At 42.1% G+C, this 27,242-nt stretch overlaps 1 protein-coding gene across 1 annotated transcript; it reads left to right on the top strand.

Moving 5' to 3' along the window:
- The first annotated feature begins 3,291 nt into the window (after positions 1-3,291).
- On the top strand, positions 3,292-20,483 carry LOC127645741 (oocyte zinc finger protein XlCOF6-like). The gene is made up of 6 exons (XM_052129403.1): positions 3,292-3,376; positions 4,825-4,980; positions 5,134-6,097; positions 6,554-6,558; positions 17,645-18,896; positions 20,477-20,483. The coding sequence occupies exons 2-6, from the start codon at positions 4,896-4,898 to the stop codon at positions 20,481-20,483; spliced, it is 2,313 nt and encodes a 770-aa protein (XP_051985363.1). The 5' UTR covers positions 3,292-3,376; positions 4,825-4,895.
- The last annotated feature ends 6,759 nt before the right edge of the window (positions 20,484-27,242 follow it).

The raw sequence follows: 27,242 nt of genomic DNA, 5'->3' as shown, positions 1-27,242 counted from the left end.
TGCGGCGGGGCGTTCCGTCTGCCAGGGGCTGGAGGACTGCCTCCGATCCACCTGAGGAGGCATGGCTGTCATCCATTAGAGGGTGGAAAAGTGGCCGAGGACCAAGCTACGGTGTATCGGAGAACTGGCGATTAAGTGTTTTATTTTTTTCATCGCTCTCTCCTCTTTCTCTCTCTCACTGCTGGGGGGTGTATGACTTTCTTTCTTCTGCTGAACACAAAAAGATTTTTCGAAGAATATCTCAGATCTGTAGGTCCATACAATTCAAGTGAATAGGTCAAAAAGACTGCATAAAAGTAATCCATACGACTCCAGTAGTTAAACCCATGTCTTCTGAGGTGATTATTATAGGTGTGGTTGAGAAACATATCAATATTTAATTCTTTCACTTTTACATTCAGCCACCTACTGTTTGGGACTAGTCCAAGGTGCAGATTGATTGATTGAAAGGACTTACACTCATCTATCATATTACTTCAGAAGATATGGCTTTAACCTGTCACGATTCCCTTGTTGTCTGCCCTGTGTTTCACTAGTCTTTGTCAAAAACTACACTTCCCACAATTCCCGGCCCTCATCACTGCCAGCAGTGTCATTGTTCTCACCTGCTTGTCGTTTGTTATCATCATGTCTCCTGTGTATTTAAACCCTGCTGTTTCTCCACTCCTTGTTGATCGTTGTATGTTTCACTGTTTTGAATGTTTCAGATGTTTCTATGTTACCTTTGCCCATCGTGGATGTTTCCCCAGCCTGTTTATTCTTTTGATGTTTTTTCGTGTTTTGGTTTTGTTTTCCCACCGTGGATGTTTCATTTGTTCCTGTTTGTTTGTCTTCAATCTGATTAATAATAAAGAACCCGCAATTAGATCCCCACTCCTTGTCTGCATACTTAACATAACCACTGGAGTTGTTGGATCCAATTCAAAAATGGACATTTGTGACTTCTTTAGAAAGAAACAAGCTGTGGATGAGTTTGAGAGGATGCCAGAAACTCAAAGTGTAACAGCAGAGACAGACTTAGCGGCTACAGGTTTGTGCAGGGTTTGTGTTTGCTAGCTAGCTAATCTTAGGGCTCAGCATATCAACGGTTAAGTAAGCATTTCTTTGGGAGAACACGAAACAACTCAATTAACCTACTAACATTTTATAAACCACCTAGCTAGAACTTTATATCATTAACTATGTTTCCGTCCAAGGATATTTTTGCGAAAAAAGTTTTAGCGCATCAAAATAAAGCTGATGGAAACACAAATTATCCCTAAAATGTCACAAATGTCGACATAATATTTTTCAGTTTAACTCTAGCACATAAAATATATTTTGATACATCAAATGTCGCGTATCATTTCGATACATCAAATGTCGCGCAAATGTGGCATTAACGCAAAAATGTAATGTCACATGACAGAGTTTGCCCCAATCGTTAGCCTGTGTTAATCATAACAACAGTATTGAAAGCCAATTTAATGTACGTGATTATGGATTGAACTTTACGGCATATTTCACTCCAGGAGTGCCAACACAAATATCTTGTGCACATTGTACAAATGAATGGGCACTGTTTGCGATTAATTTAATCACAGTATCCATCTGTTTATTTTGTTAACTTTTCCACCCCATACAAAAAAAAAAAAAATAGACTGTAGTCATGGAATTAGCCTTACAGCCCAATTCTATTAAATTATTGTTTAGTTTTACTTTTGAAAAAATGCTTGCAAAATGTTCTGTATTAAATAAAATAAATTACCAGATGAAAAAAGCATTAAATTAAAAAATAATTAAATTACCAAACAAAAAAATGTATATATAATAATAAAAATATATGCCTTTTCTTTACACACGCTTAAATTAGCTTTACCCTGTTCTGTAGATGAATAAAGTCGGCTGAATGACATTCTCAGAATGCTCTAGACTTTTTTTCAAGACTATAAACTATCAGAACTATTTGTCCAATGCTGAGTTCACTTTCAGAAAACAAGATTTTGAACATTTTAAAACGTTAAAATATTTTAAATGTAACCATCTTTACCTCGGATCGCATTTGCTGAGCTTCAGAAAATGTAAATTGCATTATGATGCTAAAATACATTTTAAACGACAGTCATGTTAAGTTGGTCATTAAATGTTGCTGGACAAATATGCGGGACATGATGCAGATGTGATGGCGATGATAGTTCAAAATAGTCTATTGAATATCAGGAATGTATCATGTAAACCCTGATATTACACCGTTTCTTTAATAGTTGTGCACACAGCATGAACACAGCGATGGATGCTCCTTATACTAAGACCGAAATTTCCCCCGCTAAGAAGCAGCAGAAAAAATTATTCTATCAGTATACAGTACAGTACATACTGACATGTTGCATCTTTACTTTGCTACTTTGCAGATGAGATAAAAGTGAGGGCAGATGAGAGCAGCAGCAGGCAGGGGCAACTGGTCAAGCCATTACTGATATAGGAGACCCAGACACAGGCCCTTAACAAGTAAAGCTACCTCAATATTCCCTTGAACGATTTGGATTGCAAAAAAGGGCCTTTTATCGCAAGTGATCTGAAATCTTTGATTGGCTTTAATACTCGATTGAGACCAGGAAAGACACAGAAAGGCAACAAATAGTACAATATGATGGAAACGCAAGGAAAGACAAAGAGTATGGTGTGCATTAACAGAAAGGGGTAGATACAGGAGTTGTTACTGAAATGGTATAAAATGTTCTTCCAAAACATGCAATTTGTCAGTAATGCATTTAGCTGTATTTAGCTCTCGTGTGCTGAACCTACATCAGTCATGGCAGATCGCACAATGATTGCTTTCTTTATTCCAAACCAAGTGGATGCAATAGAAATTAAGTAGACAGACGCTTTAATTTTACATGTAATAACCAGAAACGCTATTCATTTGACTAGGTTACTTGCTGCTTGTACCTGTAGAAAGTCAGATATAAGCCTGTTATGTTAATATTTATAAAGGAGTCACTATTTTTGAATCAGTTTAAATTGTTTTATGTATAAACATGTAAAGTGGAAGTGTGTAAAGTGGAAGTGAAATTTGCAAAACAAGGGTCTGTCAAAACCTTCTTGAGGCCAGTGACAGAAATTGTAGTTCTAATGTCTGAGGAAAATACTTCTTAAAAGGATTGTCAATTAAAGGAGAGTGTTACAGTTATTCTGCATCAATAGTGGCACAAGGAATGCTGCCAGGTTGTAAGTGTGCTGCTCTCTTATGCGGGACTCTTATTTTGAAATCATTGTCTTGAAGTCATTGTACTGCCATTTTGTTCAGTTCCAGCAGGAAGTAGTTTGCGGAGAAAAGGGCTGCATTTCTGTGCAGCAAATATTTTCTTTTACACCTTTCCTGAGATACTGTTTGTCTGTAAGTAATATAAAGTTGATTATTTTAACAATAAAACAATTTTATTCACTAGGCCAGGAAAATTTGTATTTTCCTTAGTAATTATCTTATTTGAGTGCTGCATGTAGTTCCTACATGTAGACTGATTAGAATATTTTGATTTGATGTCTTCGTGTAATTTTACTATATATACACACACACACACACACACACACACACACACACACACACACACATATACCTATCAGCCACACCATTTAAATCACCTGCCTAATATTGTGTAGGGTTGCCAAAACAGAGTCAACCCACTATTCTGAGATTATATTCTTCTCACCACAATTGTGATGAGTACAGAGTGGTTATCTGAGTTACTGTGGACATTGTCAGTTCAAACCAGTCTGGCCATTCTCTGTTGACCTCGCATATCATGTATGTTTTTTTGTTTTTGGCACCATTCTGAGTAAACTATAAAGGCTGTTGTGTGTGAAAATCCCAGGAGACCAATTATTACAGAAATACTCAAACCAGCCCGTCTGGCACCAACAATCATCTATGTGATTATCTAATCAGCCAACCGTGTTGGAGCAGTGCATAAAATAATTCAGATACGGGTCAGGAGCTTAAGTTAATGTTCACATCAACCATCAGAATGGTGAAAAATGTGATCTCAGTGATTTGGACCGTGGCATGATTGTTGGTGCCAGACGGGCTGGTTTGAGTATTTCTGTAACTGCTGATCTCTTGGGATTTTCACACACAACAGTCTCTAGAATTTATTCAGAATGGTACCAAAAACTAAAAAAAACATCCAGTGAGTGGCAGTTCTGTGGATGGAAATGCCTTGTTGATGAGAGGGGTCAACAGAGAGTGGCCAGACTGGTTCGAAATGACAAAGTCTACAGTAACTCAGATAACCGCTCTGTACAATTGTGGCAAAAATAATATAGTCTCAGAATGTTATTCTGAGATGAGGGTTGGTGCTGTTTTGGTGGCACGAGGTGGGACCAACACAATATTAGGCAGGTGGTTTTAATGTTGTGGCTGATTGGTATATATATATATATATATATATATATATATATATATATATATCTATATATATATATATATCAGGTCAAGAAAACTTGTCTTGAGTGATTACTGGAATACATTCAAAATGTTAGCTTGCTGTCTAGCTCTGCAAAGCAATGCATAGTGAGGACAGTAAGATCTATTTTAAAATCTGAATATTAAAAAAGGTCAATTTAAACCAAATGTAAAAAAACATATTTAACCACAGTTCAGCTAAATAACAAATTTAATGTAGAAACTACTTATGTGATTATCTAAAGGGATACCTAGGTATTTGTTGCTTATTTGAAGAAAATTACATTTTCAGAATAAATTACAACATCACCAACACCTTCAGTGAACCCCCTCCCATTGTAAATTCCCTCATAAATACTGGAACTATTCCCATCATCATACAGGTGAAGGTGGAATATAAAGAGGAACAACTACAAGTGTAACAACAACTGAAGTCTACTGACATGTTGCAAAAATGAAGTCCATTAAAGAGGAGAAAGAAGACTTGAGTGATTCAGAGCCATTGATAGTGAAACATGAAGATACTGAGGAACAAAGAGGTTGGTGTCCATTCTTGATTCTTCACAATGATTATTGAGGAACCTTAAGGTGGCAAAGTTTCAAATAGTCCTTTAGATCTGGCCTAAAATCAAATTACGGTTAAAATATATTGATTGTTTCACATTTATCACAATTTACTATGTTCATTTTAGACTTGATGGAAGTGAAAGAGGAAAGCCAAGAACTGAATGATGAGGTGGAGAAAAATCTGAATGATAAATCTGATTTCATTTTTGATGAAAAATATTCTAGTTGCTCACAGAAAACAACCAAAAAATCATTTACATGCCCTCAGTGTGGAAAGAGTTTCATTTGCAGAAGAAATCTTAACATTCACTTAAAACTTCACTCTGGAGAGAAGCCTTTCACATGCCTTCAATGTGGGAAGAGTTTTGCACGAAAAGCACACCTTATGAGTCATATGAAAATTCACACAGGAGAGAAGCCGTTTACATGCTCTCAGTGCGGAAACAGTTTTGCACGAAAAGCACACCTTAGAAGTCATATGAGAATTCACACCGGAGAGAAGCCTTTCATATGCTCTCAATGTGGAAAGAGTTTTGCACAAAAAGCACACCTTAGGAGTCATATGGCAATTCACACCGGAGAGAAGCCTTTCATATGCTCTCAATGCGGAAAGAGTTTTGCACGAAAAGCAGTTCTTAAGAAGCACCTGAGAGTTCACACTGGAGAGAAGCCTTTCACATGCCTTCGGTGTGGAAAGAGTTTCACACAAAAAGGATACCTGAAGAGTCACGTGATGATTCACACTGGAGAGAGGCCTTTTACGTGCTCTCAATGTGGAATGAGTTTTGCACTTAAAAGAGAACTTGAGGTGCACCTGAGAATTCACACAGGAGAGAGGCCATACACATGCCCTCAGTGTGGAAAGAGTTTTACACGGAACGCAGTTCTTAAGAGGCACCTGAGATTTCACTCTAGAGAGAAGCCTTTCGCATGCACTCAGTGTGGAAAATCTTTCGCAATAAAAGGAGATCTTGAAAGGCACCTGAGAATTCACTCTATAGACAAGCCTTTCACATGTCTTCAGTGTGGAAAGAGTTTCAAATATGCTGGCTATCTCATAATTCATCAGCACTCTCACTCTGGACTAAAGCCATAAGTGTCATCAGTGCAGCAAAATGCAACAACTCAAGAAGCATTACATGTGTTCTTTTTAAGGAACGAGTTTTACAGCCTCAGGAACCCTGAAAGCTTATGAGAGAGTACATACTGGAGAGAAGCCACACCACTTGCTTCACGTGGGACAAATTTCACAGAAGCATTTAAAAAGCATTGTCCAAAGTTGTCATAGGGAGCAAAGATCATCTTCAGGGACAACACTTTAATGCAACACAACATTATATAGCGAATAATAACACCAGTTAAAGAACATAAAGAAAAATGCCCTGAAATGGATTGAAATGACCTTGTATAACAATTATGTAACAGATTTGCTGTCATTGATGTTAGAGTGATGGAATTAACCTTTTTACCGTGTTATTTCTTTAACATTATTGCAAAAATGTTGGTGATTTCTGATAATGTTAAAATGTCCTGCTATATACACAGCTCTGGTACTTGAAGCTCATTAAACATGTGAGAAGACAGAGGTGTTGTACAGGCTGTATGCACTGACACTCTGCTCTGTACATGTCCTGGCAAAAACAGAGATCTACCTTTTAGTCAACAGAATTCCACCAAACCGAAATAATGTGTGAGCATGAGTGATTGTTGAGTATGCAACCGATGATCTTTTTATACACAGTTTTATGCATACAGAAGCAAACACACATATTAAACTATAAAGCGCAAGAGAGACAGTGTTCAGCAGAATAACAATGTAATAATGAGAAGGTTATTTGTATTCACTTTGTTTTATTGATGTTTAATTGGTTTTTGATTAATGGAAATAGTTGAGTAAGCCTTCAATAACTGGTGGAAAGGCTATTTAAATGAAGTTTCCTCTCTTGTTTTCTACAAACTAGCTGTTTATGTTTGATACATTTACTCTTAATAAAGTCAAACCTCAGCTGATTATTCTGAAAGGCTTGTTTATTAATGTAACTAGACGCTACTCATCTCTGCCATGCCGAATGCACCTATAAATAGAAAGCATGCCACCATAAACAACACGTGATTATCGACACACCAGATGCATCACAATTTTGGTGATATTGTATTGCTCAAAGACTAAGGAATGCGTGGCCTGTGGGAATCATTGTCAACTCTTCACAGATGCAAACGTATGCAAAGTAAAAGTTGCAAAACAAGGGTCTGTCAAAACCTTCTAGAGACCAGTGACAGAAATAGTAGTTCTACTTTCTGAGAAAAATACTTCTTAAAGTGTTTGTCAGTTACAGGGTTGTATCAATAGTGACACAAGTAACGCTGCAATGTGGTAAGTGTGCTGCTCGCTCGTACAGGACTCTTATTTTGAAATCCTTTTTTCGACCAGTCGTACGGCCATTTGCCATCCTTTTTCGGTTCCAGCAGGAAGTAGTTTGCAGAGAAAAGGGCTGCATTTCTGTGCAACAAATATTTTCTTTTATGCCTTTCCTGAGATACTGTTTGTCTGTAAGTAATGTAAAGTTGATCATTTTAACATTAAGCACAATTCCGTTTAATAGGCCATGATAATTTGTATTTTAAAAGTGTTATTCTGAAGAAAATTGTCTTAAGGAGTCTGCCTGTAAACAATGTCTTCTTTGAGTGTTGAATGAAGCTCCTAATGCATGTACATTGAGTAGTTTATTTTGTTTTGTTGTCTGTTTGCCTTAAAAAAAAAAAAACGAAAGAAAAAAGATATATGATAACTTCCATTAAATTCAAGTGAATATAGTCTTGAGTAACCTTTTTTCCAAAATGTTTAGCTTGCTGTCTAGCTTTGGAAACAACACAGTAAAATATTTATTGAAAAAGGTAAATTTAAACCAAATGTGCACACTACAGTATATTTAAACACAATACACCTAAATAAAAAGTTACAGGTAGAGATTACTATTGAGATCATTTTTTATTGATATTAATAGGTCACTGATTCTTGAGATAATGACAAAACATGTTCTACATACAATAATAATAAAATAAAATCATTATAAAAATACTGGAAAATTTCCAACCTCAGGAAGGTCACAATGTTAAACTGTCAAACAGTGTTTAGACATGCAACAAATTCATAAATATAAATCTAAAATAAAAGGTTAGGATCTGTACAATATCAAACATTACATAAAGTAAACTTTAAATAATATTTTACATAAAACAATTGTCCATCAAAGTTGTCACTTTGCATCAATACATTTTTCTTTTATATTTGTGAAGAAATCAAACAATGTCATGGTCAGCTATAACTCGGAGGACCCCTTTTTCACTTCTTGCTCATGGTGGATGCAACAGTAGGTCTGGCGAGTTTTATATATATTTTTATTTTAAATTAACAATGTTGAAGTCTCTGCGGTCAACTCCATAATTTCCATTTTCCCATTGTGATCATTTCTGTTAGAAATGTGGGATAAATTTCGGCGTTTAGGTTATAGAGACAGCTGCAACTGAGGAAAAAACTAAATGGCTCCAGTCTAAAACACATGTGTTCAATCCAAACTTCCCTACTATATAGTATGCCAAAAACAGTATGCCAATGGAGTAGTATGATGAGTCCAAAGTATTCATGAAGCAGTAAGCGAGAAGTTCACAGATGACCTACTATTTCCAGTGAGATTCCGATCCCATAATACCTCTGGAGCTGAGGTGACGTCATGTTCAAAATGCTGAATTTAAAAGAACAGCGAGGGGACCTGGGTAGCAACCAAATTGGCCCGGTTGCTAGGGAGGGTAGAATCACATGGGGTAATGTTATAATTTTGTCATCCAATGTATTTAATTTATTTTGTTGATCTGCAATCCCCGTCTCGATGCGGCTCAGTTGAGGGAAGAAAGAAATGACACAGACACCCAATGCTATCAGATCCTTCTTCAAAGTTTATTGTTCAGCACTTTGTTATATGGTCCAGAAAAACCACATTCCATTGGACCCCCACCAATTAAATAGTTCTTTACCTTATTTGGGGATGACATACATGTTTGAGCTACAAGTGAAACGTGAGAGTACAGAGACAGGAAACCAATTCCTACAGAAAACATCCTATTCTTACAAGGGGTAGCTGTGCTTTGTAATGACACAGCAAGCTACATCACCCAGAGAAGTTGTTGAGAAGCCTTAATAATTTCACATTGCCCACTTTGATCCTGAAAGGATCACGTAGCCTTCTCAACCAACTTCAGTATTAGGTATTGCGTATACCTAATACTGAAGTTGGTTGAGAAGGCTACGTGATCCTTTCAGGATCAATGTGGGCAATGTCGCGTAGCGATATTATGCCTGCTTATCATCACATTCAACTTTTGCATTAGTAATTGTAGCAAACATGGGCCAAATAATAACATAAGTATAATGCATACACCAATCGATATATTGGAAGACATCCAGGGTGCGAACCACCCAAACATATTGAAAAAATGTCCCCAAATTCCCTGATGACCGGCGTTATCTGCTAACTATTTATTCAACCTATCCATTTCTTTTAATACTTTTGTGAATTCTCCATCATCATCAGTGTGACCCGGGATGTATGTACAGCATTTGTCACCAAACATTTTACAGGTAACCTCCTTGTGGGCACTATAATGTGGTTTGTTCTCGACGGGGCACGTGGTGAATTGAGCGTGGATGCTGCGGTGAATGGTGTTAAGCCTCCACACACGCTATGTTTCCGTGGCAATGCACTAAACAAGCCATGTGATAAAGATGAGCAGGTTGACGCTCTCAGACGCGGAAGAAGTTGAGATTTGTCCTCCGCCACACGGATTGAGTCACTGTGCAACCATGAGGATTTAAAAGCGAATTGGGCATTCCAAATTGGGTGAAAAAGGGAAAAGAAACATCGCAAGTTGGACGGCTCTTCTCAACTGTAAGTGCTATATATACCAAGATAATTGTTCCCTGAGTGCTTGTTTAACAAAACCTGAACGGTTTTCACGGTTGTTGTTCTTAAGTCATATATTCGGGTCAATGCCCACGTACCCGGATGAAATATATCCAAAATCTACTACTCGCATGCATACCTAAAAGAACATACTGCTTTCTTTTTCCTTCATCAAATACAGTACATACTGTGACAATTCGTGGTTTCGGAAGCAGCAGTGGTTAAGATGGAAAAATCTAAAATTGTCAAATACAAATACAGATTTTTTTTAAAAATAAAATGTATTTTATCTCAACTTCTTTACTGAAAACAATTATTAGATAATTATAGACTTTACACTCTTGTTGAGGGGATCAAATTAATATAGCATGCTTTTTGTGTGTCTGACGGAGTTTACAAATTACAGTAAGATATATGAAGTGAAAAAAGCATTTTTATAAAACTTGTTCCCTTACATGGTTCGTTAGCTGATACTTTTGTATCCATTTCAGACTAATTAAGTATTAAAAAATAAAAACTAATAAACATGTTTTGTCCCTTATCTCAAGAATCAGTGAGGTATTTGGTTTTATATAGCACTTAAACATTTAAAAAATAAGCCTACAAAATCACCAATTAACACCCTCAAAGCAATCCAAATTTGCATCTTCACTGAAGCCCCTCCCACTGTTTTTCACTTATAAATGCTGGAAATATTCCCATCATCCAACAGGTGAAGAAAGAGGAATAAGTTGGCATATAAGGTGGAATAACCCCAAGTGTAACCACTGAAATCTACTGACATACTGTTGCAAAAATGAAGTCTGTTAAAGAGGAGATTGAAGACTTGAGTTATCCAGAGACGCTGATAATGAAACGTGAAGATACTGAGGAACAAAGAGGTTGGTGTCCACCCTTAATTATTTACAATGACTATTAAAATAAATTGAGGTGACAAAGCTTCAGACAGTTTGCTAGACCTGGCAGCTTTAGTTCGAAAATCATAGAACAAGTAAAATTACAGTTAAGCTCTCGAGAGTTCATGGCAAATTTGCCGCAATCTTGCTGTAAATTCGGCACTGATAATTTTCACATGCAACTGAGCTTTGCGGCAAACTTGCAGCAAATTGTCCATTGTTGCCAAAGGTTTGTTGGAGGTTCACCACCACCGGCGAAGAGCTGCAAACATTGGCGGCCAATCAAAAGCTCATTTGCATGTGAAAATAACAAGTGGCAAATTTGCTGCAAACAAGTAAAACCATTATTATATATTACCATAAGTAGTATTTTATGAACATAAGCTGAACTAAACTTCTGCATATCAAAGAAAACGTATCGGTTACCTAACGTAACCTCGGTTCTCTCTAGATGAGGGAACGAGTATTGCGTAAGCTAGCTTACGCTACGGGAAAGATTCATCTTTTCTGAGATATTGAAGCCAAAAAATTATCCTTAATTTTGTATCCATTGTCAACGCAGTGCGGCAGCTGCAGACCTTGAGCGTGCTAGCTAGCGAGCTCATTGTTTGCTCTGCGGCAACTGCTGCAGCCTATAGACGAGCTTGGGCTGAACTCGCGATCCAATGAGAGGCGCCCGCGCTCACTGCATCAAAGCCCGCCAAAAGGGCGTGACTAGAGTGCATATAAGCGTAGTTCGTGAGGCTGGAACCCTGGTTTTCATTGACTGAAGCTGAAAAGTCGCCGTGGGCGCGAAGCACGCCAGCTACGCAATACTGCTCCCTCATCTAGAGAGAACCGAGGTTACGTTAGGTAACCGATACGTTCTCTTACAAGAGGTTCTCTCAGATATGCGTAAGCTAGCTTACGCTACGGAACCCATTGTCATCGCCAGGCGCCAAGCATCCACTGTATGAGCCCCAGGGAATTAAGGGGAACCCGGGAGCCCTTATGAGTGGGGAAATAAGATTTGGCCGGCAAGAATGCGGGTCAGTGTTTGTGTAATATATAAGCACATAGTGGGAAGGGAACGACAGAGCGGTGGTGCCGGTCTGTGTGGAATGTGTCCCATCAGTGCAGCTCACCAGGGGAGCTGTAGCGTATTAAACCGCTAGTAGTTTTGCCTGCAGAGCGGGCACTTCCATATTGTAAAAGCTGACAAATGTGGAGGGGGAAGTCCATCCCGCTGCCACACATATGTCGTGAATGGGAATCCCGCTGGACCATGCCCACGAGGATGCCATGCCTCTAGTGGAGTGAGCCCTAATGCCCAACGGGCATGGCAGGTCTTTTGACGCTTATGCAGCAGCAATAGCGTCCACTATCCATCTAGATAGTGTCTGTTTCGAGGCGGCGAGACCTTTGGTGCACCCTCCGAACTAAACGAAAAGCTGCTCAGAGCGCCTGAAAGCGGCGGAGCGCGCGTATACAATCTCAGTGCTCTGACTGGGCAAAGGAGATTGGCGTCGCGCTCGCTATCGGATGCTGGTAGCGCCGATAGGGAAATGACCTGTGCTCTGAAAGGAGTACCGATCACCTTGGGAACATAGCCGTGTCTAGGTTTTAAAATGACCTTGGAGTCACTTGGTCCAAACTCAAGACACGCAGCTGACAGACAGCGCGTGAAGGTCTCCCACACGCTTGACTGATGACAGGGCAGTCAGAAAAACGGTTTTGAGTGAAAGGTATTTCAAATCCACGGATTGAAGTGGTTCGAAGGGGGGCTTTCATAGTTTCGAGAACTATAGAAAGATCCCAGATAGGAACCGATGGGGGCGCTGGGGTTCATCCTTCTAGCTCCCCTAAGGAAGCGGATGACCAGCTCGCTTTTTCCCCATGACTGGCCGTGCAGGGGTTCAGCTAACGCCGCAACGGCTGCCACATACACTTTGAGCGTGGATGGGGATCTGCCCTTATCCAGCAGCTCTTGTAGAAATACGAGCAGCGACGTACACCCCACATGTCCGCGAGTCCAGGTCTCTGTCGGTGCACCATTTTGAGAACACAGACCATTTTGACGATAGAGTCTTCTTGTGGAAGGGGCTCTAGCGTGTATAATGGTATTTATTACTCCTTCTGGCAGAGCGACGGGTAGTCGCTGATCACCCACGCATGCAGCCCAGCTCTGGGTGGGGGTGCCAGATTGTGCCGCGAGCTTGAGAGAGGAGATCTGCTCTCACTGGGATGGGCCACGGCGCTGTCAGTGACAGCTGCGTAAGCTCCGGAACCATGTCTGATTCTCCCAACGCTGGGCTATGAGGAGCACCGAGTGACGCTGCTTCCTGATCCTCTGCATTACCTGTGGCAATAGCGCAGACGGGGAAGGCGAAAGCGGGCGCCTGGGCCAGTCCTGGGCCAGCGTGTCCTCGCTGAGAAAAATATCGGGCAGTGAGAGTTCTCTTCTGACGCAATGAGGTCTATCTCTGCTCTGCCGAATAGGTGCCATAACGCCTGGACTGTTTGAGCGTGCAGGACCATTCCCCTGGGGAATATTGTCTCTGGACAGTCTGTCCGGGCCGCCGCTCAGGTGGCCTGGCACGCGCGTCGCCCTCAGCGAGCGCAGGTGGCACTGGGACCAACTCAGTATGCGCTCCGCCAGATGGAAAAGGTTCCTGGATCTGACACCGCCCTGACGGTTTAGGTAGGATACCACAGATCTGTTGTCCGAACGGACCAGGACGCGGTGACCCTGAATGACCGGGAGAAAGCGCACGAGCGCCAGCATCGACCGCTATCATTTCCAGACAATTTATGTGAAGGAGCTTTTCCTGAACTGACCATAGGCCAAAACCGGAGAGCTCTCGCGAGACCGCGCCCAACCCGTGTTGGACGCTGCCTGTCGAGATGACTTTTCGGCGAGATACAGCTCCCATTGTCACTCCTCGCTGATACCACTTGGCCACTGTCCAAGGCTGCAGAGCTGAAATACAGGTCTGAGTCACCTTGATGGGCTGGCGGCCTGTGGCCCAAGCCCGGCGAGACGCTGGGTGCTTAGCCAATGCTGAAGCGGGCGATGTGCAGTAAAACCCAGCTGAAGTACTGCTGCGGCTGAGGCCATGTAACCTAGCACTCTCTGGAATTTCTTCAGAGGCGTGAGGCTGTTCATCTGAAAAGATGCGCTAGTCGCTGAACATGGCGCTGCGCTGTGTAGATAAGCTGAGCCGCCATTGCCACGGAGTCTAGTTCTATCCCAAGGAAGGAAATTGTCTGACTGGGCTGTAGTGAGCTCTTGGTCCAATTGACTGCAAGACCTAAACTGTTCAGATGGCTGAGGAGAACTGCTCTGTGAGACAGAAGCTCCATATGTGACTGAGCCATAATCAGCCAGTCGTCCAAATAGTTCAGAATTCGCAAACCCTGACTCCGCAGGGGTGCGTGCGCCGCATCCATGCACTTCATGAAAGTACGGGGTGCTAAGGACAGGCCAAACGGAAGGACGGTGTATTGATAAACCTGGCCGTCGAAGGCGAATCTCAAGAATGGCCTGTGACAGGGATTTATCTGAATCTGAAAGTATGCATCTTTCAGATCGAGAGAAATAAACCAGTCCCCTGGCGCACATGCGCGAGGAGTTTCCTGATTGTAAGCATTTTGAACGGTCTTTTGCAAGCACCTTGTTCAAAACCCTGAGATCTAATATGGGTCTGAGGCTGCCGCCTTTCTTGGGAACAAGAAAATAACGGCTGTAATGCCCCGACTCGCCAGAGAGGGTGGCACTTTCTATGGCCCTTTTGCACAGAAGGCTTGCTATTTCTGAACGAAGCATGCACGCTAAGCTTCCGTGTTCACAGTGGTTTCGAGCCGCGCTCTGAAGCGAGGAGGGCGGCGATCGAATTGTAGCAAATAGCCCTGTTGTATTGTGCTTAACACCCACTTGGATATCCCTGGAATAGCTTCCCACGCTTTGAAGCTGTAACGCTAGAGGGTGAATGGCCAATTCGCTCTGATTGCCGCACACAGAGCACCGAACAAAATGTGTGAGCGCGCTTAGTGTGTTTATGCATGATTGCTCGCAGACAGCATGAACAGGCTGTTTTGTGAGTGACTTCCGATTGGAATGAATGGGGAAAGAGTCACATCTGTTACGTGATGCGTAAGCATAGTCATGGGCACGGACTTACACACAGAGGAATGTTTGCTGGCCGTGTAACAGAGCGGGCAGAGAATGGGCGTATTCGTGGGCGCATTTATTGACTCTAGCGCTTGAGCTGTTCGTGAATCGCTTTATGTGAGCTGCGTCTGGTGGGGACACGAGACATGCAGTGCTTGTGTGCAGAAGTGAACACTGGATTGTGGGCACGCTTTCACACATAGGGCTGGTCGTGGTGACAGAGCGCCAGAGAATGGGCGCACAAGACGCATTTGTGGGCGTCTTCATTGACTGACGCCGAGCGGTTTGTAACCGCTTTATGAGAGCGTGCTCTGATAGGGGCACGGGATGTGTTATGCTTGTGTGTAGGGGCTTAACACAGGGTTGTGGGCACATTTTCTACACATAAGACATGTTTGCTCTTTACAAGATTTATTTGGGTCGCCGTGAAAACGGCGCTTGAGTGCAGGCAAGCCGGCAGTGTCACCGGCTTGTTGGCTGCTAAATTCACCACTGCAGTAGCCTGAGAGAAGGGGACTGACAGGGGCTAAGCTTTGACGGTGGTCCGCCACGGCGGACTGAGTCGCCGCTTGTTCAACAAGCCTAGGAGGACTTCGGTTGTTCAGGTTTCAGCGCAATCTTAGGCCGAGGCCCACGGGGGCGGTGGTCTACGGCGGCTGTCTGAGCCGATCTGGGGCGGCCGCTCTGTCGGCGCTGGGAAGTCTGGCTTTGTTGAGCTGGGCGCTGTGAAGATGCTCGTGCAGGAGGCTGGTTACGTGGGCTGCCTGCAGAGGAGCTAGCGCGGCGAGGCAGGAAGAGGTTCATGGCTTGGGTGGCTTTCTGGACTTCCGAAAACGGTCAACAATGCCACTTACCGCGGAACCGAAGAGACCGGACGGAGAGAGCGCGCGCTGAGGAACGTGGAGCGTCAGTTTCTCCCATGTTGGCTAGCGTTAGCCACAGGTGTCTCTCGGTTACAGTCAGCGAGGCCATGCACTTCCCTATAGCTTGGGCTGCAGCTTTGGTGGCGCGAAGGGCGAGGTCCGTCGTGCTCCTTAGATCTGTAACAGCCTCTGGGTGCCTGCCTCTCTCATCCCACTCCCGAAGAAGGTCCGCTTGGAGGATCTGCAAGATGGCCATGGAATGCAGAGCAGATGCGGCTTGGCCGGCAGCGGAATAGGCGTGGCCAACACAGGCGGAAGTAGTTCTGCAGGCCTTAGACGGGAGCACTGGTTTAGACCGCCATCTCGCGGAGGGCGGGCAAAGGTGTGCTGCTACCGAATCCTCGACTGGGGGGATGGAAGAGTAGCCCTTCTCGGCGGCGCCATCCACTGAAGCGAGAGCGGTGGAGACATGGGATCGAGTCCTGGCCGAGAGAGGCGCTGCTCCACGATTTAGAGAGCTCGGCGTGGAGTTCCGCAGGAAGGAGCGTCCGGCCGCTGGCGCCGCGCGTGACGGCTTTGAAGAAAACAGCCGCCGAGTCTGTTGGGAGCCTGCTCAGGGGCGGTGACCACTGAGCCCGAGGCGGTTGGCGGTTGAGGAGGTGTATCAGTTCCCTTCGACCCGGCGCTGGTCCTGCTGGATTCCTGGGCCGCTGAGGAGGCTTGTGACCACTCCTCGCTGTCCGAAGCCATGATGGAACAGCAGCCTTTGTCCTCCGCCTCGCTCTCCGAGGTGGCAGCAGTGCGGCCGCCGGCAGCAACTGCGCGGCCCCGGGGCGGGAGGGTGAACACGATGCTCGAGGGAGGGGCTCCGGCGAGACAGTCGCTTCTAAAACCGGTTCCGCAGCCTTTGGGAGCGGCGCTTCTCCGCGCTGGCGAAACAGAAGGCGCGCGCAGCTCGGTTTTGCATACTTCGAGTCGAGCCCGCGAGGGTCGACATCGGAAGCTCCTCGCAGAGGTCGCATCCGCCGCCAGCGAGGGCGCAGCTCTGCATGCCCCAGTCCCAGGCAGAGAGCGCAGATGATGTGTCGGTCTCCGGCGCTGAGAGGAGCGCGGCATGAGCCGCAGGAAGTGCGAGGCATCTTTAAAAAGACGCCGATACTCTTTTGTGAAGTTCGCTGAGGAACTTAGCTTGCTCTAAAAAGGATACGTCGCCGGATGGCGTAGCTCGCAGGATGGCTGAAGGTGGCGAAGACGGCCGGCTTCTTCGAAGCTGTCCACGCTTGCTAGATGCCCTTCGAACGGCTACGCAGCTTCCAGTTCAGAGATGCGAAGAGCTTCGCTGAAGAGATGAAAATCAGGGTTCCAGCCTACGAACTACGCTTATATGCACTCTAGTCACGCCCTTTTTAGCGGGCTTTGATGCAGTGAGCGCGCGGACGCCTCTCATTGGATGAGAGTTCGCCCAAGCTCGTCTGTAGGCTGCAGCAGTTGCCGCAGAGCAACCAATGAGCTCGCTAGCTAGCCCGCTCAAGGTGTGCAGCTGCCGCACTGCGTTGACAATGGATACAAAATTAAGGATAATTTTTTGGCATCAATATCTCAGAAAAGATTAATCTTTCCCGTAGCGTAAGCTAGCTTACGCAATACGAGAGAACCTCTCGTAAGAGAACATAAAAATGTACAATTGGCCTCCACTGCTTACTGTCATTAAAGGGCAGTTCAACTGTATTTCATGTTTCACATTTGTTTCTATTTTCTTTTCATTTCAGACCTTATGGAAGTAAAAGTGGAAAGTCAACAACTGAATGATGTGGAGGAGAAACATCAGAATGACATATGTGATTTCATTTTTGGTGAAAAATCTTCTAGTTGCTCACAGATGAAAACTAATTTCTCAAAAAAAAGAACTCCAAGAACAAGAGTCAAAAAAACCTTCACTTGCCCTCAATGTGGAAAAAGTTTTGCACTCAAAGCAGTTCTTCAAAAGCACCTGAGAATTCACACCGGAGAGAAGCCTTTCACATGCACTCAGTGTGGAAAGTGTTTTACGCAAAAAGGACACCTTAAGAGTCACATAATAATTCACACTGGAGAGAAGCCATTTACATGCGCTCAATGTGGAAAGAGTTTTGCACTCAGAACAGTTCTCAAAAAGCACCTGAGAATTCACTCTGGAGAGAAGTCTTTCACATGCACTCAGTGTGGAAAGAGTTTTATACAAAATGGACACCTTAAGAGTCACATGATAATTCACACTGGAGAGAAGCCATTTTCATGTGCTCAATGTGGAAAGAGTTTTGCAGTAAAAGGAGTTCTTAAGAAGCACCTGAGAATTCACACAGGAGAGAGGCCTTTCACATGCCCTCAGTGTGGAAAGAGTTTCACAAATAAAGAACACCTTAAAAGTCATATGATGATTCACACTGGAGAGAGGCCTTTCACATGCACTCAATGTGGAAAGAGTTTTGCACTCAAAGCAGTTCTAAAAAAGCACCTGAGAATTCACACAGGAGAGAAGCCTTTCACGTGCACTCAGTGTGGAAAGAGTTTCACACAAAAAGGACACCTTAAGAGTCACATGATTATTCACACTGGAGAGAGGCATTTTACATGCCCTCAATGTGGAAAGAGTTTTGCACTCAAAGCAGTTCTAAAAAAGCACCTGAGAATTCACACCGGAGAGAAGCCTTTCACATGCACTCAGTGTGGAAAGAGTTTCACACAAAAAGGACACCTTAAGAGTCACATGATGATTCACACTGGGGAGAGGCGTTTTAAATGTGCCCAGTGTGGAAAGAGGTTTGTAAGGAAAGGAGATCTTATAAAGCACATGAGAATTCACACTGGAGAGAAGCCTTTTATATGCCATCAATGTGGAAAGAGTTTTGCACGAAAATCAGTTCTTGAGAGGCACCTGAGAATGCACACCGGAGAGAGGCCTTTCAAATGCCCCCAGTGTAGAAAGAGTTTCACACGCAAAGTACACCTTAAGAGTCACTTGATGATTCACACTGGAGAGAAGCCTTTAACACCCCTTCAGTGTGGAAAGAGTTAAAATGCTGTTTTATACTTCATCAGCATTACCACTCTGGAATAAAGCCATCATTGTGGCAAAAAACTATGTGGGAATCACATCTAAAGTTACATCTGTCAACTCATGCTATTGAGAAGCCTTAAGTGTGCACTTCATGTGGGAAGAGTTTTGCCCATTGAACTGGTATACAGAAGCATTTAAAAAAGCATTGTCCAAAGTTGTCCTAGTGAGTAAAGTTTGTCTTCATGGTCAACACTTACTTAATGCAGTATAACACAATTTTAATGTAACAACATATACTGCGGGTGAAATAAGTATTGAACATGTCAAAATTTATTTCAGTAAATATATTTCCAAAGGTGCTATTGACATGAAATTTTCACCAGATGTTGGTAACAACCCAAGTAATCCATACATAAGAAACCAAGACATATGACCTCAGCAAATTAAGTTATGTGTAATAATGTGAAATGACACAGGGAAATAGTATTGAACACGCTTACTGATATTTATTTAAATACTTTGTACAGAAGCCTTTGTTGGTAATGACAGCTTCAAGACGCCTCCTATATGGAGAAACTAGTCGCATGCATTGCTCTGGTTTGATTTTGGCCCATTCTTCCACACAAACAGTCTTCAAATCTTTAAGGTTCTCTTCTATGAATCTTGATCTTCAGTTATTTCCATAGATTTTCAATGGGATTTAAGTCAGGTGATTGGCTGAGCCATTCTAGCAGCTTTATTTTCTTTCTTTGAAACCAATTGGGAGAGTTTCCTTGGCTATGTGTTTGGGATCATTGTCTTGCTGAAATGTCCACCGTCGTTTCATCTTCATCATCCTGGTAGATGGCAGCAGATTTTTGTCAAGAATGTCTCGGTATATTTGCCCATTCATCCTTCCTTCAATTATGTGAAGTTTGCCAGTACCATTTGCTGAAAAGCAGCCCCACCCCATGATGTTCCCACCTCCAAACTTCACTTTTGGTATAGTGTTTTTAGGGTGATGTGCAGTGCCGTTTCTCCTCCAAACATGGTGTGTATTATGGCATCCAAACAGTTCAATTTTGCTCTCATCTGACCACACTCTATTCTCCCAATATTTCACTGGCTTTTCCAAATGTTGTGCAGCAAACTTTAAACGAGCTTCAACATGCTTTTTTTTTCAGCAATGGAGTCTTGCGTTGTGAGTGTGCATACAGGCCACGGCGGTGGAGTGCATTACTTACTGTTATCTTTGAGACAACAGTACCTGCTAACTGCAGGTCTTTTTGAAGCTCTCCACAAGTGGTCCTTGGCTCTTGGACAACTCTTCTGATTATTCTTTTCACTCCTCTGTCAGAAATCTTGCGAGGAGCACCTGGTCGAGGCAAATTTATGGTGAAATGATTGTCTTTCCACTTCCGTATTATGGCCCCAACAGTGCTCATTGGAACATTCAGAGGCTTAGAAATGCACCTATAGCCAATGCCATCGTTATGTTTTGCAACAATTAGGTTGCGAAGGTCTTGACACAGCTCTTTGCTTTTACCCATCATGAGATGTGTCTTGTGTGACACTTCTTCTTTAGTGTTTAATGGCGGTTGGCTAACCAGTTTAATGGTGCATTACCGCCACCAACTGGACTGGAGTGTGGAACGAGAGATTAAGCAGGAAATAAATAAAATAAACAAAACAAACAAAACAAAAATGTAATTATTTTATCTAAATCAGACATCATGATGTTTTGCCTTCCGTAATGACTGAAAGAGGCGTTCCCTCTTGATAGTGTATCTCCTACACTGAAGGAAAACATGTTCAACTGTTTGTTACAATGTATATACATTTCCCAGTTAGGTGCTTGCCTATTTTATATAACGAAAGGTTGAGACCTGTATGTACTATTCTCAGACGAGTGATTACATTTTCTTCCCTACGTTTCCAGCACACCGTCCTCCCAGCACCAACATGTCTCTGTACATTATATAGATGCCTTCTAGTTTCACTGTTGTCCCAATGCTCCTGCCATACTGACTGTGCATATGTCCTGATAAATGTCTTAGCTTCATCTTTAGTTAATGGGGTTTTTAGGTCTACATGTTTGATTTTGAGTGTTTCTTTGGCCAGAATATCCACCTGCTTATTTCCCTCCACACCAACATGAGCAGGAACCCAAAGGAAGCATGTGGATAAACCCTTTAGCTCCATCCTGTACAATATATGGAATATGTCATTGATGATATTTGATCTAAATGATGATTTGCGAGATGTAATACTCATAAGTGCAGACAAGCTATCAGATGCAATAACAGTACTATTTGTTTCCCACTCTTCTATCCACTGCAGGGCCAGTAATATTGCAGTCAATTCTGTGGTATACACTGACATATGATCTGATATTCTTTTCTTAATATATGACTCACTTGCTGGGATATAAACTGCTGCACCTGCATGCCCTGTATCAGGATCTTTGGAGCCATCTATGAATATAAACACGGAATCTGAAAAATGCAAATCAAAATAATTCTGTACTATGCTGCATTCTGGACGTTGCTTTGACGTTTCCTTGAATTCCTGTTGTATGTTTAGGTCTACACTTGGTGTTGGGAATAACCAGGGAGGAATGGAAGACTGTGACACTGTAGGGCTGTAATCTAATTGTCGTAATCCTATGACTTCTGCCTTTGCATCACCAACCCACCCAAAACTTGTGAAATTTGTCTCATTGTGTTCCCAGCAATCTATTAAAAGACTCTTGGCAGGATGAGAATCACATTGCCCCTGGAGATTAACCCAGTATGCCAGCATTAACTTTACTCGACTGATCCTTAACAGCATTTCTCCCATTTCCACCTGCATTGCTGATACCGGAGATGTTCTGAATGATCCACTGCAAATTCTCAAGGCCTGAGCTTGTAATACATCCCATTTCTTAAGGTTTGATTCTGCTGCTGACATGTACGCTACACATCCATAGTCAAAAACGGATCTCATGAGTGCCCAGTATATATTTTGTAGAGCTGCTCTACTTGCTCCCCACTCTTGTCCTGGCAGACAACGTAGTATATTGATGACCTTTTTGCATTTGTTCTTAACTTTGTCTAAATGAGTATTCCATGTGAGCTTCTCATCAAACCAAACCCCAAGAAATCTAACTGTTTTGACTTGGTCAAGTGGTTGTTCGTGATAACTTCATGGAAATAGGTGTGACTTTATGCCCCCTTGAGAAACAAATCACCTGTGTTTTTGCTACAGATAATTTGAATCCCCATTTATTTGCCCATTTTTCCACATCAATTATTGCAGCTTGCATTTTCTTACTGACGTGCGAAACATTGCAGCCTCTTACCCACAGAGCCCCGTCATCTGTGTACAAAGATTTCCCTTTGTTCAACCTGAGAGAAGATGTCATTTACCATTATGTTGAATAACAGTGGGCTACACACACTACCCTGCGGAGTCCCATTCTCCACCTTATATTCACTGCATATTCTGCGCCTACTCTTACTTGTATTTCCCTGTCAAATAAAAATGTAATAACCCAATTATATGTTCTACCACCAATACTCAATGACTTCAATTTAATAAGTAACCCTTCTTTCCAGAGCATATCATGTGCTTTTTCTGCGTCAAAGAATACAGCTATCAATACTTCTTTGTTGGTCTGTGCTTTCCTGATGTCTGATTCTAAGCACAATACTGAGTCCATTGTATTCCGACCCCTACGGAACTCACTTTGGTATGAGTACAGAAGAGCTTTACTCTCTAGGAAATATGTTAAATGTTCAGTGACTATTCGTTCCATAATTTTGCAATAGGTTAATGCAATAGGTCTGTAACTAGAAGGGTCTGACTGATCTTTTCCTGGTTTTGGAATGGGCACTATTATTGCTTGTTTCCAAGCTAAAGGAAGTTGGCCAATATCCCAAACTTTATTAAACAATCCCAACACCATAACATACACCATCTTTCCCTGGAGTGGTCTGACGAGCACTCGTAATTGCTCTTCTTAGCTCAAACATATTAAACGGTAGATCTATGGGATCTCCTGACACCTCTCTTTTGTCTATTATTTTGGGATTCTCCATTAAGATTCTATTTCTACACTGCCTAGCCTTATCTGTGAGATTACATGAACTATGAACCCTTTCAAATGTTTGTGCAAGAAGTTCCGCCTTTTCTAAATGAATGACAGCCATTTTGTTCCCAGTGTTCAACACTGGTTTCTCATAATTTCTTCTAATCCCCCCCATTCTTCTAGTCATGCCCCACACATCTGACAGCTGTACTTCCCTTCCAATAGTGCTACAATACTGCCTCCAAAATGTTTGTTTTTGTATTCTTATAGTCCTCCTTACTATTGCTTAGGCCCTTTTATACTGGATCAATGCATCCTGAGAATGAAGTTTCTTGAGTTCTCTAAATGCTTTATTCCTAGCTTTTATGGCTTTACTACAGTTATCATTCCACCAGGGTACTCTTGGTCCGTTTAGTTCCTGTACTCTTAGGGATTGTTTCCTCAGCAGACTGAATAATCTCATTAACTATTTTACTATTGAATATGTTTACATCTGTCTGGTTCTCCTCTTTAAGTTTCCTGAATCTGTTTGTACTGATCTCTTGGAAAATATCCCAGTTAGCATTTCCCACTTTCCATCTGGGAATTTTCTTTCCCTTATCATAATAACCTTCAATGCCAACTTTAGTTACCACAGGGTAGTGATCACTTCCTATTGTGGTATGTTTGATCACATTCCATGTGCTTAAACCTGCTATTTGACTAGACACAAGTGTTAGATCAAGCGCTGCCCCTGTGTTTTGCATACTATTGTATCTTGTTCCTTCCCCATTATTAATACATACCAAACAGTGATTATCTATAAATTCTTCAACTATTAAACCATTTAAATCTGTTATAATAAAAATAAATTGATCAATTGTCACACATACATATCTAATTAAAATTATTAATTTTTCACATATCCCAGCTAAGCTGGGGTCAGAGTGCAGGGTCAGCCATGATACAGCACCCCTGGAGCAGATAGGTTCAAGGGCCTTGCTCAAGGGCCCATCAGGGGTGTCTTGGTGGTGTTGGGGCTCAAACCTCCTGACCTTCTGGTCAGTAACCAAGAGCCTTAACCACTGAGCCAACACTGCCTGTTATTGCTGCCCCATAGTGAATTATGTGAATTGAAAACCCCACACCATATCACATTATCTTGCAATAGCCCTCCAACATCCTCTAATATATCTAGACTTATTTTCCCACATGGATTATAGTAATTATGTCAATATTACCTCTATTAGTCCATACCTTAATCGCAATTGATTCATGATCCGTGCTTATACGTATAACCTTATAACTCATTCCATTTTGTACGAATGTCACAACGCCTCCACCTTTGCCATATTCTCTATCTCTCCTAACAGCAGTATATCCCTTTATAATAAAGTCCAACTGTGGCTTTAACCATGTCTCCTGTATACAAATTACATCAGGTTTCTCTTCCAACTTTATCAATATACTTTTTAAACTCTTGGCCATTTGAAATTAAGCTTCTCGCATCCGCGGTAAGCTGAGATGTTCTCCTCCACAATTACAACATGTCAGCTTTGTCCCCTCTGCACATTTGCCATACTCGTGGTTTCCACCGCATCTGCCACATATTTGCTTTCCCTTGCACACGGATGCTACATGTCCGAACCTCTGACATTTGAAACATCTGAGAGGTGGGGGAACATACGGCCTCACATCATAACACATATAGCCAATAAAGATCTTTTCCGGTAGTCTTTCCTCATCAAATGTGATCAGTACAGAGAGACTGTCACTTTTAATCCCATTTCTGCTTGCTTTAAGATGTCTGACTTCACTCACTTTTGCATTTGTTACATTTCCTTTAACATCATCTGCTGTTACATTTACCGGAATCCCTGTAATAACTCCTCTGTCCAACTTTCTATCATTCGTCAGAGAACATTGAACTTTCTTGCCATTTATTTTATTCATTCTGTCTGCTTTTCCTTGTTGTACTCCATCCTTACATACAATTAGTAATGATCCACTTCGTAATATTTTAGCACTCCTTACCTCTCCGATTTCCTTACTTATGGATTTAGTTAGCTGTATTGGATTCCAATCGCCGAATGAAGCCCCCTCTTGCGCAAGTTTTACTATTGCCTTGAAATCCTTTCTCCTCCTTTGTTACAGCTACTCTCCCGTCACTATCACTCCCATCTGAATTTAGGTTCTTTTTACGCTTATTTTTCCTACCTGCTATATTCCACTTTTTATAACTCCTACATCCATCTCTCCTAACTCACTTCCTGAACCATCACTTCCATCTGCCATCTCTTGTCCCCACTCGGATCCGATTGGCCCTTGTGTGACACCTTGGCAATGAGACCTTTTTGTAGGCCATCAGTTGGGACTGAACCAGCTGATATTATTTTGCACTGACAAGGGGCTGGATTGCTTTTTAATTACTGATGGATTCAGCTGTTGTCTTGGCTTTCCATGCCTTTTTGCACCTCCCTTTCTTCATGTGTTCAATACTATTTCCCTGTGTCATTTCACATGATTACACATAACTTAATTTGCTGAGCTCGTTTGTTTTGGTTTCTTTGTATGTATGGATTACTTGGGTTGTTACCAACATTTGGTGAAAATTTCATGTCAATAGCACCTTTGGAAATATATTTACTGAAAAAAAAAAATGTTGACGTGTTCAATACTTATTTCACCCGCTGTATATCAGATCACGAGATCCAACCCAATCTCATGAAAAGTCGTATATAATTTCCGAGTTGGCTATTTTGTATGGTCTTGCATAAAACTTCATCACGTGCAAATTCCCGGATATCTAACGCGGAAGCGTGAGTTCCGCTCACGAGGCATCAAGGATATACTTATTAATATTATGCCCCAACCCAAACCCCTTTTTCTCTCAATTTGGAGTGCCCAATTCCCACTACTTAGCAGATCCTCGTGGTGGTGCGGTTATTCACCTCAATCCGGGTGGTGGAGGACAAGTCCCAGTTGCCTCCACTTCCGAGACAGTCAATCAATGCATTTTATCACGTGGCTTGCGGAGACTCACAGCACGGGAGACTCATGCTACTCTCCGCAATCCATGCACAATTTACCATGTGCCCCATTGAGAGCAAGAATCAATCACGACCACGAAGAGGTTACCCCATGTGACTCTACCCTCCCTAGCAACTGGGCCAATTTGGTTGCTTAGGAGACCTGGCTGGAGTCACTCAGCATGCCCTGGATTCAAACTTGTGACTCCTGGGGTGGTAGTCAGCGTCAATAATTGCTGAGCTACCCAGGCCCCCACCCAAACCCCTTATCTAAACTTAACCAAACATTAGAGTGTGTAAACATGATAGGAAGCTGTTCTGTGTGACAGAAGCAAGTAATTGTTGCGTATTAGATGGAAACGATGTCCAGCGACATCATTGGCTGTAGTGAAAGTCATAGGAATTCAAACTAGTGCATATCGTACGAATTAGCCAAATTTAGAAAAGTTGTCCGAATCCTGATGATTCACTGAAGAGTGTTGCGAGATCTGTTTGCTGTAGTTAGAAAATAATACCAGCAAAAGAACATTTGATAGGGAAAGAAAAATGCCATCAAGTGTGTTTAAATGCCCACTTCATATGACCAGATTTAATGTCATAAATATTAGAATGACCAAATGAACATTTAGCCCATCACATAAAAAGATTCAAATTAATTGGGGTTCACTTTAGTGCATTATTTCTTTATCTCCATTGAATTGATTTTGACGATTTCTGGTAATGTGATCAAAAACTATATTCTTAGAATTTCTGCTGTATGCACACAGTTCTGGTACTTGAAGAGAAACAGATTCAGCTCTTTGAACAAGAGAGAAGACGGTCTCAAAGTGTAAAAGTGGAGCTGCAGAGATTTCAAAACATTTTGTTTTAATTGACAGCAGGCATTTATGTATGAAAACACTAATTCAACTATTGTATCAAGTGCAAGATGGACATATTTTTAGCAGAGAGCCAGTGGTGTAAAGTAGGTTATTTATATTTGTTTTGTTGTTTGATGTTTAATTCATGTAATTTTGAGAGAAATATTAGTCGTCTTCAATAGAGCTGTTTTAAAGGTGACTAACATTTAGTTTTCTTTGCACTGTTCAAACAGCAAACTGTACGTATGTTTCTTATTATACTCCTATATCATAATAAAGTCAAACGTCTGCTGATTATCCTGAAAAGCTTGTTTCATTATTGTAAAAAGCCTGAGAGAAATAACAGAACTATCACTGTTAATAGAACTACTGAAAAGCCTCATTATTTCATATCAATAGTCCCTTTATTTC

This window comes from Xyrauchen texanus, chromosome 6, assembly GCF_025860055.1.
Source record: "Xyrauchen texanus isolate HMW12.3.18 chromosome 6, RBS_HiC_50CHRs, whole genome shotgun sequence".
In the NCBI taxonomy this organism is placed as follows: domain Eukaryota; kingdom Metazoa; phylum Chordata; class Actinopteri; order Cypriniformes; family Catostomidae; genus Xyrauchen; species Xyrauchen texanus.
The sequence above is the reverse complement of the archived record's forward strand: the minus strand, read 5'-3'. Positions and strand labels throughout refer to the sequence as shown.